General features: G+C 37.9%; 2 protein-coding genes across 3 annotated transcripts; both read left to right on the top strand.

Moving 5' to 3' along the window:
- The first annotated feature begins 6602 nt into the window (after positions 1 to 6602).
- cfap97d2 (CFAP97 domain containing 2) lies at positions 6603 to 8270 on the top strand. Its single transcript, XM_087173528.1, has 6 exons — positions 6603 to 6696; positions 6863 to 6965; positions 7150 to 7230; positions 7524 to 7642; positions 7784 to 7971; positions 8141 to 8270. Exons 2-6 carry the CDS (start codon positions 6870 to 6872, stop codon positions 8179 to 8181), a joined length of 525 nt encoding a protein of 174 aa, XP_087029654.1. The 5' UTR covers positions 6603 to 6696; positions 6863 to 6869; the 3' UTR covers positions 8182 to 8270.
- Positions 8271 to 8944: 674 nt separating this feature from the next.
- On the top strand, positions 8945 to 17848 carry cdc16 (cell division cycle 16 homolog (S. cerevisiae)). 2 transcript variants are annotated; one of them, XM_023404566.2, is made up of 18 exons: positions 8945 to 9144; positions 9338 to 9392; positions 9732 to 9829; positions 10010 to 10048; positions 10184 to 10324; positions 10591 to 10750; positions 10879 to 10973; positions 11769 to 11902; positions 12239 to 12318; positions 12448 to 12497; positions 12575 to 12648; positions 12752 to 12877; positions 13749 to 13901; positions 14862 to 14925; positions 15039 to 15100; positions 15910 to 16045; positions 16459 to 16549; positions 17014 to 17848. In XM_023404566.2, exons 1-18 carry the CDS (start codon positions 9097 to 9099, stop codon positions 17265 to 17267), a joined length of 1860 nt encoding a protein of 619 aa, XP_023260334.1. In that variant the 5' UTR covers positions 8945 to 9096; the 3' UTR covers positions 17268 to 17848. The 2 variants fall into 2 exon arrangements, with proteins under 2 accessions (XP_023260334.1, XP_087029653.1); XM_087173527.1 differs by lacking the exons at positions 8945 to 9144; positions 9338 to 9392 and having other exon boundaries at positions 9972 to 10048.
- The last annotated feature ends 283 nt before the right edge of the window (positions 17849 to 18131 follow it).

Genomic DNA, 18131 nt, shown 5'->3' with positions numbered 1-18131 from the left:
TTCACTCCCTCTTTAGCCACTGATCTGTCATGTAGTGAACCAGTGTGTTCTGCTCTATACACTATCTTTATCCCACTCCTCCTGTAGAGGAGAGTACAAGTCACTGCAACAGCAAGGATAAAAGATTATCTTGTACGACTTGTACAAGAACAACACGCAACAAGTTGCTGGACAATAAATGTGATACCATCAGGTTATTTTGAGAGGTGGATGTTTCCTCTTGAACCACTTTACTCCACACTGGAGGGTCCATTATTTTTTGGTTGTTTTTTTCTTCTTTTGGAATATTTGACTTACCATCAGTGACTGTGAAAGCAATCAAACTATGACATCATTTATCTTCACTCTTTCTGCAGTACACATATGAGTAGGCACTTTTTAACCTTGTGGAAAAATCCAAATATACATGGATGAGTAATGATGGCCTTTAAACCTTTTAAAAACTTCTGAGTTCAATGCCTGAGGCAGAAGCCATGACCTTTCAGACCCTTTATTACACAAAATGTCTATTCCTCTCATGAAAAAAAGCTACAAATTCGGTAATAAAGCTCTTGATGTTCGACAAAATGTTAGATTTCAGAGCTTTTCAGGTGCACCTCAGTGCAACACGTCAGCAGCAGACTTTTCAATTCAGTCCACACTAAGAACTCTGTTTTCGTACTAGACTGAAAACATATTCAGCTGGAACTTATTTGTTAACTTTGATCTCTGTTTTAATTATTACTTTTATATTGTGTTCTTGCCTTCGTCTTCTATTGTGAAGCACTTTGTGATGTCTTGTTGAAATAGTTGCTATATATGCTATATATAAGCTATGTATATCAACTTCAGTTTCTCACATATCTGTATGCTGTGAAGGCCAGTCATTAAAAAGAACACGTAATCTGTGGAGTTAGAACAGGCCATGCACATTACATACATACATACAGCCCAAACTGGCACGTGATATTCTTCACGTTTGATGTGGACATGAATGATATCTGTGTATGGGTCCATACTGTATCCATGGACATACAGTATGGACCCATACACAGATATTGTATATTTAACTGGGTTAAGCATATGACTTCAGGACATTGTATATCATGATAAGACTGAAAACTATTTTAAAGGTTTTTGTATGATTTAGGAATTTTTGACCAGGAGAGAGAGTGAGACAGAGACACACACATGTTAAGGATTGCCCTGTCAGATAGCAATTGAGAGGAATTGCTTTCTTTCTGCAGGTTTTAAACCAAGATTCAAGGAAGAGGGACCTTGCCAGAAACCAGAGAGCTGAGATGTTCAGAAAAGGTGAAGTTGCCAAGGGAAACGGGAGAACATTTATAGTTGTGAACAAAACTGAGGTTACATTTAAGAGGACAAATCTGAGCATAAATCTGCGTTTGTGTTAGTCTACTGCAGTCGATTAGTCCAGCATGTTACTGTAGTTGGCCTCACTCTGGCTAATTTGTTATTCTTATAACTCCTTCCACTGTTATGTAACAGCACTGTGGGTCTTTTTTAACTTGTAAAGACGGCATCTTTCATTATTTATACGCTTTCATAGCACAGATCTATCTGGGATATAGGCCTGTATGGGTTTGAGTATTAAAATGGGGCAAACTTCCTGCATTTAGGAGGAAGTGCAGCATGTATTCGCCAAACTGTCATCAAAAGAGCCACTCTTAGAGGGATAAAGCCTGTTTCCGAGTCAAAGCATCCATTCCTCTGTAGCTCAGCAGCATTAATGGAGCAGCAGGACTGAGAGTACAGTGCCTTAGAATCGTTACTTATTCTACCATCCATTAGCTGAAAATTGTGTTGACTTTAAAACTACTGTCTATATATCAAGTGAGAAGAGTTTTCAGATTTTGTTAAGGTTTTGTTTCTGTTAACCAGGGAAATGTTTGGGAGTTTGTTTGTTTTGTTTTTTCTAGAAAGACAAAGTAAAGATGAGGAGGATAATACAACTGGGGCTTATGACACTGCCACATAACACTCGAGCAAGGAATGTTGACAGTATGTTTTCTGCATTTCCTAATGTGACCAAAGTCTATATGCAGCCTAATTTCTCTTAATAGAATAGGTGAATGTATGCTTGCCACAAATCGGCATGCACCAAAGGACCAGTTCCACACGCCCCTCCTCTTTATTCATTTTTGGATTAGCCGAGAGTTAGGCTGAGTCAGGCACTGCCAAGATGGCGACAGAAGAGCAGCCCAGTCTGAGCTTCAAAACTGCACTTCAGAAACCTGTGCGTTATATCATGGAGGCTACATCCATCTCTATATACAGTCTATGGTGGTAGAACAGGATCAACTCCAAAAGAAGTAGTAGTGTGCCTAGAGATGTCTCTAATGTCTGTTTCTATTTTTAAAAAGGTCAAGACAGTGTTGGTAATGCCTCATCAACATCAATCTGTGAGATGATCACTTAGTGTGGAGAAGAGAGTTCTTGAGAAATCTTCTGTTGACTAAAGCTTCCCAGTCCATTCGCAATGCACAACGTCTGAAGCCAACTTGATACATTTGACCAAACTAACTGCATAAATATACAGAGAAAATTAAGCTTTAATTGTTCCAGAGCCAGCAAAATAACCTTAATAGCAGAACTCCTTGATTGCAGGTAACTGTTCATTAATCCTAACAAGCAGATTGGGAGCCAGCGTGAGGCAGCCACCTCTAAACAGGTTCTTCTCTTGGGACCTGTTGCCATAGTTGCTTTCCATCACATAGGAAAAAAAAAAGCTTGATTCTGACCTTGGGGAAATGCTCAGACTCCCCTCGCTGATCTCACTCTGGTGCTGGCCACAGGCATACACTAGAAAATTATGAGCTCTAAGGGGGACTCCTGGTATTTGTCTCAATCAGTAGAGATGGTGTTTCTCTTCAGTGGCCATAATTCGATAAACTGAGCAGCAAATGTACAAAAAATACTTGAAGTTTCCTTTAATTATTAGTTTGTATTACACATTACAGCAAAGTCTTACACTATTTTCTTATTCTTACAAACAGCTATGTACCTGTACAACCATGCATAACATAATCAAATAGAAATGATGACGGAGGTGGGAAATCCAAGGCCCCAGAGTTCAGTATTACAGTTACAGATTAGGGATCTTATTAAGTAAATTAGACAATATTTATTATTATTATTATTATTGTTAACAAAATTATCTTCAGCCAGATTTGACATTCAAACCCCTGGAATAGCAATAGTTTATATATCTTTTTCTTTCTCTATTATTGTCAGACAGTATACACATAAAAAAAATCATTTTCATTACATATGTATGTGCATCTTGACTATAAGATTAAAACTGGCTTCATCTGAAAAAACAGACACATATGTATACAGACACACAAAAACACACACACAATTTCTATTATGTTGATGTGTGTATAAAGTCTTACTGCTCTTCCTCTATCCCAAAGAGACCGTATTTCTTTGCACTTATTCCCACAACAACATGGTGAAAATCACCGGTGAGACTTCCCTGTAACTGGTAGCATCCCCTGCCATTCTGAACAGGACATGAAAACAAGCTTCATTATCTTAAATGCATCATTACATCCCCTCTTAATTAATGATGAAACAGAGCCTACAAGATTGTTTTCTTTTTTTCTTTTTCTTTTTTTTACATAAATGGACATAAACAGGATTTTTGAGGGTAATCAACAGAAAAAAAACTCAAACTAAGTGAAAACATATCTCTACTAATTGGCCTACATTTTTTAAAAATTTAAGACACAAAGCTATTAAATGCGTGAATATTTGCCATCTTAATAATGGCACACATAAATCAACACTGATAAAAACCAGTTGCTTTTAGGGGTTGCACTGTAAGTTGAAAGGAGATCACCTGTGAGTAATCAAAGTGCGACAAAGTGATTTTTGGTTAACTAATGAAAAGTCCAAGTACATTTCCAGGCAAAAACTACTTCATAAATGCAAAAGAAGATTCCATACAAACCCACCCCAAGGTCACTGTAAAGTGGCAGTCACAAAAAGAGAATTTCTGAAGCACTGAATATCCATCAAAGTCATGAAAGGTCAGTCATGAAAATGAAAAGAGAGCTGAAAATGGACCCACACCAGAGCATCCTAAAAACTTTAGCTTTTGTGAAATAAAGCCACTAGAGAGATCAGCAAGAGAGCTGTGGGTGGCCATTATGTTCCCTGCTCACAACAAATTTCTTTGGAGTTTTTGGCATTCGCCTGTTTTCTGTGTGTGTGTGTGTGTGTGTGTGTGTGTGTGTGTGTGTGTGTGTGTGTGTGTGTGTGTGTGTGGGTTTCCTCCAGGTGCACCAGTTTCTTACTACAAACCTAGGCATAAAGCTTAGGTAATCTAAAGACTGTGTTGGCGGAGGCTGTGAATGTTAGTGTGAATAGTTTGACCCTACCTCTTGACCAGTGTGTGCTGGGATAGGCCTCAGCATCCCCCACAAATCTAAGCACCTATAGCTATTGGATAGTGTTCACTAGAAGAGTAGGATGAGGTTCTATGTTCTGATGAGACCAAAGTTGAATCTGTTTGGTGTAAACCAAATACTGCACATCAGCAGAAAACAACACATCATTCCCACCATGAAGCCTGTTGGTGGCAGCACCATACGATGCTTCTCTGTAGCAGTCCTTGGAGAGCTTATTAAGGTTAGGGGTCAAATGAAGCCTGCAGTCTACAAGAGAAGCAGCAACAGCTAGACAGCAACAAAAAACCAAACCCATCCACACAGACTTAAGGATGTAACTGTTGCCTGAGCTACCTCTACTTAACATTGACTTTTTATATTTGTAATTTATGCAGGTACAGATTCATTTTTACTTCAAAGATTTATTTCTGCTGATCAGTGCCAAACATATCCTAATTAAAGTACATCCGGTGTGATTCACTGTGGATAAAAAGGACACATGAAATGTTGGATGGCAACTAGTTTATAGGCCCTGTGCATAGATGATTCCATCCTATTACACATAATAACAGCTTACCGAATCCCTGCATCAATTCACAAACATAGTGAATATGATTTTTGTAGAATCCCCATGTAAGCCTTGGATACAAAACAAGAAATTTTGTTTGTTTTTTTTGGAATGTGAAAGACAAAGGAAACACCAAGACAAAAAAGGAAGAGAGAGAGAGAGCTAGAGGCACCTTTTATCATTCTGGTATCCGCCATCTGTCTCATCATCGCATCTCCTCTTATACAACAGAGTAACAAATTGAACTGGAAACATTTTATTGCCCATAATTCATTCATGAGGACTCTTCCTAAGCACTGAGACGTGACTGCACTGGGGCGAACAATTAATTGGCCTGTGAGGGCATGTGTGAAGAAATGTCAGACACAGCGCTCTTACAACAACTCCTACAATCTTACACAACTGTATTATTATGTAAAATAATCATAAAAGTTACACATGTGGAACTATTTGCATATATGTTTGAGTATTCACGGTTGGTTGAACAAGGTTTTACATGTTTGGTATTGAATATTAATGTTGAGACTGTTTTTTTTTTGTTTTTTGTTTTTTTTTAATAAAATACACTTAATTTTGTTCCACTAAAGTCACGTTTTACCATGGTGCGGGGAAAAAAAGGGTGATATAATCATCTATTACAGTTTGATCTATTACAGTTTCATGAGTGATTTGCTTGTTCATTCTGGCGTGGGATTTGAATTATTAACAGTAGTGATCTCAGTTGCACCAAAAATCATAATAGCCAACTCCAGCCAGTAGGGGGGAGTGTTGTAATGTAGATGTTCATTCATGAAGTCACCTCAATGGGATTCATTCAACAAATCTGAAATAACGCTCCTTTGTGTTTTAGATCCAGAGGACACACAGGATGCTTTCCATACATACTATATTATAATATAGATACCATTGAATAGTATACAATGCTGTGTGTTTTGCATTTTGAATTTAATTGAAAATATTTTTTATAATTTTAAATAAAGCAAATTTTCAGTTATTTTTTTCCCTCATGATCAGGCATCAGCTTAGTGTTTTATGACAGCAGATTTTCTGTGGGTGGCTTGTGTTCAAACTGTGTTTGCACTTAGTGTGTATGTTGAAGTTGCTCTGATGTAAGTTTCCAAGTAACTGTTACCAAGGCTGTAACTGTCTGTATGCAGCAAGTAGGAAAATATAGTAACTTACTTTGCCTTGAACTCATGGATTCATTGCTGTCAAGTATTTTTATTAATTGTAATAATTTGACATTTGATGTATCTATTTCACAATCACCCCATTAAACAGATTAATTGACCTTTGACTCAAACGTCAGTGTTCATAAATTAGTGTCATTTTTTTATTTTTCTCCATCCAGGCATGAATAACAGTTTAAAATCACACACACACACACACACACATATTTTGAAAACTCAGTTTGTATTCCAGTTCATTTTCAGCTTGTAAGCATGAGTAACAGTGTCTTCACACAGCAGCTCATTTTACAGTCACTCTCTCCTCACTAATTAGCCTATCTCGATGCCTGTATGCATTTCTCTGTGTGGAACTTGCTAAACAAGCACATCGTTTGAAACCATTCATTCATCTCCGCTCTCTCCAGCTGCTGTCATGGCAACCTTGTGCGACTGGCAGAAAACAGACTGCGGTCTCTGAGCTCCAGTCAACCTGGACGGTTCAGAGCATGAACACACTCTCGGACAGATGAGGAGTTGTGATACCGAGACACCAGGGCAGCCACAGGTGAGTCACATCAGGGACTGGTTTAGCAAATGTGCTGTTCATGTGATTAATTCTGGACTATTACACAAATGCAGAATGATACGTCATTAAAAGATGTGTGTTTCTGTTTCTAGTGAGGGTGGGGGGGCTTGTAATTGTAACTGTGTTTAATGTTTTTTGTTGACAGGACAACAATGCAGCATCTGGCATATCAACCCTTGCTTCCCAGTGGAAACAAATATCTCCAGCAGAAATGGGACATGGCTTCATATGATTTACACAGGAGGAAGGTTAGGAGCAACATGTATTTGTTCCTGTTATCCCAGATTCAAAATGTCTTGACCTCAAGCTTTTATTCTAGTCACAAATTTATCAAATTAACCTTTCTTCAATCCAGTTAGTGTATGCTGGAATTTGTATCATCACCATTTCGTGCCTGAGACAAAGCTTGTTTTGTTTTGTTTTTCTCCCAAGGTAAAGTCAGCTAAACCAACAATAAACATGACTCCACCAGAGACCTATAGTCACCTGGCTCTGAGGCTGAAGAAACAAAAGGTTGCTCTTTATTTCTCTTTTTCAACTCAACTCACTTCATGTCCATAGGGTGGCAGCAGATTTTTCGGTGCTGAAACCATCCAGTAAAGCCTCAAACTAGAGAAAATTATTACCAATTCTAATTAGAATTTAGTTCCACAGTAAATATATGACTGCGTTTAACCTCAGAACATGAACTATTAAAATGCATAACAAAAATGGAATACTTATTTCCCAGGTGTATAAACCTACCACATTTTCCCTCTAGTGTAAATATATTGTTTCTCTTTTTAAAAATATTTTGTCTTGTTAAGCTTGAAGAGGAGTGGGCACTGAAGATTCAGAGGGAAAACAATATGCTCATGGAAAAAATATCGCACATCATGAGGACAACTGGAGGAGTTGACAACAGGAATTACTATGACAGGAAAAGGTTAGTTAAGGGTTGGGCTTTCCATCAGCGTTGTGAAAAACATATATTTAAAGTTAGGCAGCATGTTGTATTGCCAAGAAATGGGTGGCTCTTGAAACTAAAAACCCAGTTGTTGCAGCCTGTCTTTCCTCTTCATTGTAGCCTTGGCAAGGAAAAGCGACAGCTGGAGTTGATCCGTATTACCAAGGAGAATCAGCTGATCCTGTTCCGCCTGAGTCACTGCAGGTCTCACTATAATGTGAAGAGCTGGCATGAGGACTGGCTCAAAACTCTTAAGCTGATGGACAGCATTGCACATTACCCAAGAGGAATGAGTGAAACAGCAAAAGGTTATATTTATACATATATATATATATATATATATATATATATATATATATATATATATACTATTCATTATATATACTGTAACATCAGAGTAACAATCCTCCTATATAACTGTATCATGATCTTTATTGCATATTGGAATAAAGATTTAATTTCTTATGTCAACATTAGGGACAAGAGAAAGCCAGCAAGCAGAGCAGAGGTTGCGATAAAGAACAGAAGATAAGCACAGATACAGCTACACGCAGGAATGCAAGCAACAAGACAAATGGCAAATCAGAATCTGAGGAAAATGAAAAGAAGAAAGAAATCAGCGAAAAACAAGAACGAGAAACAGAGATCCAGCAGGACACAGATACAGACCCTGTCCCTGAACCAAATATACCTGAGAAATCCATCTCACCAGATACACCTGAAAATCCTTCTGAGACAATTCAAATTAAAACAGATAAACACTCTGTTGAACAGTCCTTGGCTTCTGATGGATCTGAAATGTCCAATACCCCCTAACACATCTATAATCGACAAACTGGAAACCACAAGCACAGAGGAAGGATAAAATGCTTGATTGCTTTACCAAAACTATGTTTTTCTGCAAAGTAGAGAGAATGTAGCATAAGCCGTTTGGACAAACACAGTCTTGACTCCAGAACTGGACCCAGATATTGTGTGGCAGTTATATGATCTGTAGTACTGGTTTAGTATAATTAGACCAGCAGTAGTACTTTGTATAGGCTGTGTACTGACATAATTTCATGAACACAATACGACTGTGGGTGATGTATTATTCACTAACAAGTTGCCAAATAACCTTTTGTGATTTAATATTAACAAATTAGACAATAAAAAAATAATCAAACAATGTGCGTATTTTTTATATTCATAAACTTGTTTTACAGCTAGACATACAGCGAAAAAGACCATGTTAATGTGGAACTCTTCATCCAGTATGAGTTTCCATACGGCACAATTTGCCAGAACACTCGTTGCAGAAAGAAGCCGCGGATTTGATTTTACGCAGCTAGCAAGCTAGCTCGTACTGTTGGGTGCACAGTTGGTACACAGTTTTCTCTAAGAATGAAACACTTCTTATAGTCAGAGCGTCAACTTAAAATCAAATAATCAAAATGAATCTTGACAGACTTCGAAAGCGAGTACGGCAGTACATTGACCAGGTAAGAATTACGATTTCTTGATGAGTTTCTGTGTTGCTAGCTAATGCTAGCTTGCGAGCAAACCTAGCGTCAGTGGTTACAAACCTTCATAGTTTGCCTGCCTGGCTATCCTTAAGCTAACAGCCAGCCAACCACCCACAACATAAACTAATCATTCGAGTGACTCTTACTTTTTCTTTGTCTGTGTTTACAGCAACAATATCAAAGTGCTCTGTTTTGGGCCGACAAGATAGCATCCCTTTCCCATGGTGAGTGACGTTAATGTTCATGACTAGCCGGTATCTTAGCGACTTGCCAACTTGTCACCTTAAGTTATAAAGCTAATGTACCATGACTGGTGCGTTATAGGGAGAGCGTTCATGTTTTGTTCCTGTACTGTTTGTTTTTGTTGCGTACCATAATAGCTGAACTCAAACTTTAACCCGTGGTGATGTTGGTTAACCCATTAGCTTGCAAACAGCTGTAATGTTGTTTAGGTAGTCATGTATCTGTAACACCAGAGATTGATGGCCCTGTCTTTTTGTTAAAATCCCACATTAATGAATAAATAAATACTCAAAGAATGTGCGTATTTTTTATATTCATAGAGGATCCCCAGGATATCTACTGGCTTGCTCAGTGCCTTTACTTGACATCACAGTACCACAGAGCCTCCCATGCCCTCCGTTCACGAAAACTTGACAAGGTAATTACAGGTTAAGTGTGAGTTATTGGTATGTTTAAAGCCATGTGCTGGGAAATGATTGATAATAGGATAGGTAATATATTAAGGGTTTTTGTTTGTTTGCTTCTTGTAATGGTTTTCTCATGTGTTAAAATCATATCAGTCCCCAGTCTGAAACAACACTTGTCCTCCCTCAAACAGTTGTATGGAGCTTGTCAGTACCTTGCTGCAAGGTGCCATGTGAGTAAATGAAAAAAAAATCTTCTCTATGGCTTCTAAACCCACTCCTATATGTTTATAAACTGCTGGATTTAATCTAGAGAATCCTGCTAGATTTTGTTAATGCTATAGATGTTTTTTTGTTTTTTTTCCAAGTATGCTGCCAAAGAGTTCCAGCAGGCCTTGGATATTCTGGATGCAGAGGAGCCAGCTTGTAAGAAGCTACTGGACAGGAGTGGGAAAGAGGATAATGGGACACCAGAGTCAACAAAGGATTGGGACATGTCCCCTGCCTCTGTAAGTATGGGCTGCCTCTGAAATATTGAAATATATTGCAAACAGATTAAAGGTTTAGGACTGTCCAGTTTGTCATTGTTACTGTATGTCACATACTGTTGGCATAAAATATACTTTGTCCTTTCTTTCAAATTTCTGCTTGAGTCTTGTTAATGTTGTAGATGAAGCCTAAATTCTATGTGAAATTATGAGGAATATTGAGAATATTTTCTAGAGGCTCTGACCTCTGTCCTCTTCTGTTCTTTCCCTTCTCTGAAATATTTTAGATCAACAGCTCAATCTGCCTCCTGCGGGGTAAGATCTATGATGCCATGGACAACAGACCACTGGCCACATCCAGCTACAAAGAGGCCTTGAAGCTGGATGTGTACTGCTTTGAAGCCTTTGACCTTTTAACGTCCCACCACATGTTGACTGCGCAGGAAGGTGAGGCTGATCTGTGGCAATGATGTGCACTGATCTTTTAGTTTTGTACAGTTATGTGGCATGTTTCGTAATTTCAGAAATTTTTATAATGACAGTCGATGTGAAACATGTTATTCATTTTTCAATAGAGAAAGACTTCCTTGACTCGCTCCCTCTGAGTCAACAGTGCACTGAGGAAGAGGAAGAGTTATTACACTTCCTGTTTGAGAATAAGTTAAAGAAGGTAAGAAAACTCTGCATTTAAAATGTATAAATATTGCTTTTGCTCATTAGTTAATTCAAGTATAAAGCTGATATATTTTATTATTCTCTTATTGTCAACAAATCTCATGAATAAACCAAAACTAACAAAGAATTGATGCTAATAACATGTATTGTCTGTGTAGTAAAAATCTGATTTATTCTTCTATACCATAGATGCATTATTATACAATTTTTTTTTTTTTTTTTTTTTTAAATACAGGAATGAGCAATATTGTTGCATTGGATTACATATTCTTTCATTACAATGAACATAGACATTATTGTCTATTTTGGACAATTCGTCATTTACCGTCCAGCCTTATTCTTCAATTTGAGCCGAGTGTGAGAGAGTGTGTGAGAGAGTGTGTGAGAGAGTGTGTGAGAGAGCGTGAGAGAGAGCGCGTGAGAGAGAGAGCGTGAGAGAGAGAGCGTGAGAGAGAGAGTGTGAGAGAGAGTGTGAGAGAGAGTGTGTGTGAGAGAGAGTGTGTGAGAGAGAGTGTGTGAGAGAGCACTAACAACTAAATGGTGCTCTCCAGTGTTGCCAAGCTCCAGGGTTCATTTGTATACAGTTAATATTGATTGAAATGCAAATGCCTCATGAGGATATTCTGGCCTGGTTTTTTGCTACTGTCTTTTCATCTGTCACCTTTGTCTGCATTTTTTGTGACCTCGCTTTGTCTATTTTTCCACCTAGTCACATTTAAACCTTACACCCACTTTTCACACACATGCATAAACACTTACACATACTCACTCCTTCTCCTTTTTCCTGCAGTATAACAAGCCCAGTGATTTGGTGGTGCCAGAGATGGTCAATGGTCTTCAGGACAACTTGGACGTAGTGGTGTCTCTTGCTGAGAGGCATTATTATAACTGTGATTTCAAAATGTGCTACAAACTCACATCAATGTAGGTGTCTGTAGTTTTCTTCTCAGTGTGTTGTATTTTTGTTTTTGTTTTTTTCTTTGTTTTTTGTTTTTTTTTGCTTTCTTTTGCAAGTACTACACTTGCTGGTTGAGCTTGAATTTTGAGTTCATACTAATAAATAGTGAATCTAGATTTTATTACCTTTGACTAATGATAGACTGGGTGACAATGAGCTTCAAAGATATCTCACATAACCCACTTGTGTTTCCCACTAGAAAGCTGGATATGATTTGAAGAAAACTGGTTGCACGAGGTGATTTGGATTACTATGGAAGTTGTCCAAAAAGTATTTAATGAAGCTGTTTGTTTGTATTTCAGGGTGATGGTCAAAGACCCATTCCATGCCAACTGTTTACCAGTCCATATAGGAACTCTGGTGGAGCTTGGAAAAGCAAATGGTAAAAATAAAAAAATCAACCACTGATGAATGTTTACGTTGGTTGCTTCCCGTAAATATAATATTTAAGTCGAGAGTTTTGCTCTGATCAAAGCTTTTATGTGTTTTGTTTTGTTTTTTTCCCCTGCAGAGTTGTTTTACCTGTCACACAAACTTGTAGACTTGTATCCCAACAACCCAGTAAGTGTTGTGATTTTCACTTTATCCTGTTTCCATAATTTCCAGTATTTGTTGACCAAATAAAAACTCTTTATCAGGTGTCCTGGTTTGCTGTCGGGTGCTACTATCTCATGGTTGGCCATAAAAACGAACATGCTCGGCGATACCTTAGGTATATATTGGCACGCTCATAAGAAAGTATCTGTTTGAGGCCAAATTACATGCATACATTTAGGTTTCAATTGCACATATTCAATTTTCTATAATTCCTGCAGCAAAGCCACCACCCTGGAGAGGACGTATGGCCCTGCATGGATTGCCTATGGCCATTCATTTGCAGTGGAGAGTGAGCATGACCAAGCCATGGCCGCCTACTTCACTGCTGCCCAGCTGATGAAAGGGTAGGTACATGACTGAATGGTATGGAGTTCCTAGCTCCATGTACTTTTATAGATGTGTGTTTTTTAAAGCGATTTTGGTGAGGTTTTATGTGAAAAATATACCCGTTATCTGCCTAAATCATAGAACGAAGCATCAGTAGAGAAAAGCTTCTCTCTTTAAACACTGTCCTCTGAATGGTTGCAGTTAAGCGCTGCAGCTGAGTTGTTTTATGCTGAGACGGAGATTGTGGAGACACAGTCAATAAAACCTCACATTGCCACAACTAATGGCACACAAATTTTGCTTTGACAGATTAATTCTTTGTTCGATGTTTGACACATTAAATGATGACAGGCAAATGTATAAAGGCATTTACTTTTTATGATTGAAAAGAATTGTCTGCCAAAAATGTCCTCAGCCATAGATGTAGCCTTCTTACTTAGCCTAATGCTCATATAATTAATGTTGCTGCTCATAGTTAACAGCTAAAACAAACTGTTGTTACTTCTGTAAAGGTTTCTATAGTTTGTCAGTTTGTCTTTCCAGTCACAAGTGTCTGGATTGGTAGATTTGTTTTTTGGATACACCTGCAACATTTTGTTCTTTACACTGGTACTTTCAGAAAAACAATATGAAAACATGAAAACCTGCAAAAAAAAAAAAAGCAGGTGTAAGTATGGGCCTTTTCGATTTCAGGAACGTTTCTACTTTTAAGTAATCGTTGGTTTGAGTTTTTAAAGGATGCCAAACATAATGTAGCATTCAAACAATATGTCGATTTTTTAAGGGTTGCTTTTTAAAGCTTCTAAATTCTTGATTTTTCTAAAGTGTTGTTAAAACATAAAATAACGATAGCTTGGGTCTTGATGTGTCCTGCACTTTCTTATTCAGGTGTCACTTACCCATGCTCTACATCGGCCTGGAGTACGGTCTGACCAACAACTCCAAGCTGGCAGAACGTTTCTTCAGCCAGGCTCTTAGTATCGCTCCAGAGGACCCATTCGTCATACACGAAGTGGCAGTGGTTGCATTTCAAAATGGAGAGTGAGTCATACATCCACAAACACAAGAACACCTACGCCTTTAGTTTGACAAAAGTCATATAAATGTTGTTACCAGCACAAACAGATGTTGGCACACCGCAATGATATTTGTAAAGAATGATTTTGACTAGGTAAGAAGTCTATTTGAAAAACATGACCTGCATGCGTCATCCATTTACCATATGAAATCACTGAATGAACAATAACTTGCTCAACAAAGTGAGGATCAGCTGTTTTGCTTTTCTCTAGAAACAATTTTAGATTAAAATGTTGTCCATCAGTGCAGCCCTGTCTCCTGCTGTTCATTCGGTCCGTTAGTACAACAGCTCCCCTGTAGACAGTTTACAGAATATAACTCTGAGCATCAGCTAAAACTCACACATTGATGTAACTACCAGTTATTAGATTGTATCATCTTAGGGGAAAGGTCCGCCCCTCATGAGATCGTTTACTAAAGCTATATTTTTTCATATAACCCCAGATGTATCCAGCTGTGCAGATAATTTTGATGATTTGTGCGAGTTTTGACATATGTGGATAGTAACTGTGGTTGTAAACTATTTTCAACTACTTTCTGCTGATTAGCGTCTCCATGAATACTGCTGACGGCTAGGTTTATGAAGTGTTATTTGTTTGGCTGTGAATACAAAAAAACAAAATTACATTCACCTTTATTGTACTGGAATCTCAAAGACGGATACCTCAAAACTTTGTCACATCAAATCAAAAATATGTGCATGTGTTGTTTTTTTCTGTAACCTGGGCACTGGCCATTTAAGGGGAATATGCACATACATAAATATAAGTACTGTGATTCATAACACGCCTAATGTAAAGATGAGCTTGAACAGCAGTCACATATTGAGGTCACACAGATTACACACACACAGTGGCATCTGGTTTATTATTTAGTTAATTCAGAGGAGCTGTGTGGTAAGTTGTTTCACATCTGCTGTTTCAGCTGGAAGACTGCAGAGAGGCTGTTCCTGGATGCAATGGAGAAGATCAAAGCCATAGGGAATGAGGTAACTGCTAATTTATTCAATTGGAAAAGTATCATTGTGATGCATGTCTGAAAAACACAATGTCTAAAGAATTACTTTAAATATGCCTTTTACTGTTTCCTTTCAAATTTAAGGTCACTGTGGACAAATGGGAGCCTTTGCTAAACAACTTGGGTCATGTGTGTCGGAAACTGAAGTAAGTATCAAGCCGGATTTCTATTTGAATAAATGGCCTTGAATAGCCCCAGTAGGGGAGTGACCTGTACAGTTGCAGCTGTGGCCTTTTTTTAAATGACATTATAGATTTCATGGACTTCTTCGAGTTAGCACACATAGTGCAGGTAAAATATGGGGGGCTAAGTTTTTCCTGAGTGAATATTAAAAGAAGATTGCCTGGAGTGCACTCTTCTCTAATTTGTTCATTCCCCTTCTTATCTATCTGCTGCAAACTATTTTCAGAGATGTCCTCACTTGTTCTTGGCAATCATTCTGCATAGGTAGGGTACCCATTGAGAATTCATGCAAAGACCCTTTAATGAATTATGCATAACCACCACTCAATAGATATAAAGGGCTTGCAGAATGTGTGTCACAGAAGTGGTTGTTTAGAAAGGCTTTATAGTTTTTTTTTTTGTTTTTTTTATGTAGAAACAGGGTTTCATCCATACAGAACAAATACAGAACAAACCTTATTGGTGCGTCATTCATACATTACTGTTTTTCAAAATGATTATAACTAAATTATTTATATACTTGGACATAATCTTCTGTTGGGAAAGTTTCTTTTTGCTTATCTATCTTTGCCATGAAAACAATGATCTTTTTTAGCATTAAAGGCATGATGCTGTATGAATTGAGGCGCAGCAGTTTACAGACCTGCTGACCCGCTAAAATCTCTTTAAATACACTCTATGATGAGATGTATCGTGTCACGTCTGCAATCGTCTGCGTATGAAATTGAATCCATTGATATCAACTTTGTATATTGCGGTGTTATCTCTGTAGAAAATACGACCAGGCACTGGAGTACCACCGTCAAGCACTGGTCCTAATCCCTCAGCACGCCTCCACCTACGCTGCCATAGGATATGTACACAGCCTCATGGGTGACTTCGAGAGTGCTATCGACTACTTTCACACGGTAAAACCCCTTTCACTCACAGTTTGATGGATTTTGTTTCTTATTTGGTATCATTTGTTTGACACCACTCATAGAAAGGAGAGTTGATGGCTTCTTCTGAGAGAACAAGCAAGAATAGGAGTAACCATGGAAATCAGAGCTTTTTAGTGAGAACAGAGTAGCAAGAGTAAAATCCAGTTTAATAAAATGAGGAATGGATAGAAAACCACATTATATAATAGATTGGTGACATCACCCAAAATACAGTATGATGGTTTTGATGATATGGCACTTGACAGTTTTTGTTTTATTGTTTTTTTTGTTTGTTTTGTTGTTGTTTATGTTGGGAAATGACCTGTGGTTGATTTTTCTTTACATCAAAAATATCTGTTTTTTTAAGAGGCTCAAAGTTGTATTTCGTCTTTCTGTGGCAGGCACTTGGACTGAAAAGGGACGACACTTTCTCTGTGACTATGCTCGGCCACTGCATAGAGATGTACATTGGTGACACAGATGCCTATATAGGTATGATACAGCTATACTGCAGATATTTTTATCATTGAAAAGTTATTGTGAACATTTTTTGTAGGCTGACTTGAAAAATCTAATTATTTGAGTGTTACAGCTGTACAAGTATTTCCACTACTTTAATGATGTTACTAGGTTTATCTGGAGTAACTGGGACATTGTCTTTGGGAAGAGATGTTTTTTTGCCATGGGCACCACAAATAAAATTTTGGAGCAGCAACAAAAATCTCAGTGGCAGATATCTCAAATATTCAGCAGACAAATCCAAACTTATCTGTAGGACTAGATACCACAATAGACAAATACGATTTTTTTATTTTATTTTACTTGCATAAACTAAATTGTCCTTTTTATGGCAAATAATCTCTGTTCTGATTCAGTGAATCTTTAAACCTTTTCAAAGTTCACACCAACTCTGAGGTCTCTGTACTAATAACATGTTGTCATTTGTTTCCACTAAGGCACAGACATTAATGACAAAATGCGAGGCAGCTTGAACACTCCAGCGCTGATGAAGATGCTGAACACGTCGGAGCCTGGTGACCCTCTAGCCACGCCGAGGCAGGAAGACACCAGCATCGCGTCTTTGGAAACATCTATGTCAAATCACGACAAGATGATGCTGGAGACGCCTCTTCGACTCTCTTTAACCCTGGAGTGTGACATGTATGAGAGCGATGTCATGTTAGACACCTTGTCAGACACCAGCACGTGATCTCATCCTGTCAGGAGGTGGAACTGTCATAGCAACAGGTTGTCATAGGTACACATATCTAAGCCCAAGGACAACATTCAAACCAAAACTTTGGCACCTGCCCTCCAACAAAGGTTTCCTGTGGAATCCCCTTCTTGTGCATTAGATATGGTTGTTTCTGTAAGTGACAAAACATAGAACATGCCATTGTGAACATTATGAACTTGAGTAAAAGTGAGGGTGAATTTGTACACAAAGCAACTGCTGTACATCATATTCATTTTGCAAGAATGCACTTTAAAAGGGGAAATAACACGTGCCTTGGTTAAGGGGCTGAGTACTAGGTTTAGCATTGGACCTTGGGTTAAGCCTGAAGACAATGGAAACGTGATCCTCTGACACTTGATTGAACAGAGCAGCACATCTCGTATCACAACTAAAAGACTATAGTTACTTATTACTGCCTATGGCAGGACCCTCCATGTTGCTTAACCTGTGGATTTTCACCTTGAATAAAGAGCCAGCTAAATACAAGTGTTTTTGTTGAAAACAGTTCTTGATAATTCCAACAATAAACTCTGCATTTATCTTTAAAAATTTAACATACCTGTTTTTTGTGTTAATTAGAATTAATTGGTTGATTTGTTAAAATGGGCAAAACAAATGTAGCTATGGGGCTGGTACATTTTTATTATACATTTTTTCTACCTATTGTGTATTGACATAATCCTCAGTGAGATGCTGTAGGTTATATTACAGGTTTTGAAATGGACCAGTTATGTTTCATTTAAAAACTTTGGCTGCATGAAAATCTCGCACTTAAAAATTTTAATTTTCTCTAATATTAGACTGTCAGAGATTCTGTTACTTATATTTTCCCATATA

This window comes from Seriola lalandi, unplaced genomic scaffold (assembly GCF_002814215.2).
Source record: "Seriola lalandi dorsalis isolate HSWRI2012SDOR001 ecotype SW California unplaced genomic scaffold, Sedor1 jcf7180002054248, whole genome shotgun sequence".
Classification (NCBI taxonomy): domain Eukaryota; kingdom Metazoa; phylum Chordata; class Actinopteri; order Carangiformes; family Carangidae; genus Seriola; species Seriola lalandi.
Note: the sequence above shows the minus strand (reverse complement) of the source record. Positions and strands in the feature narration are given on the sequence as shown.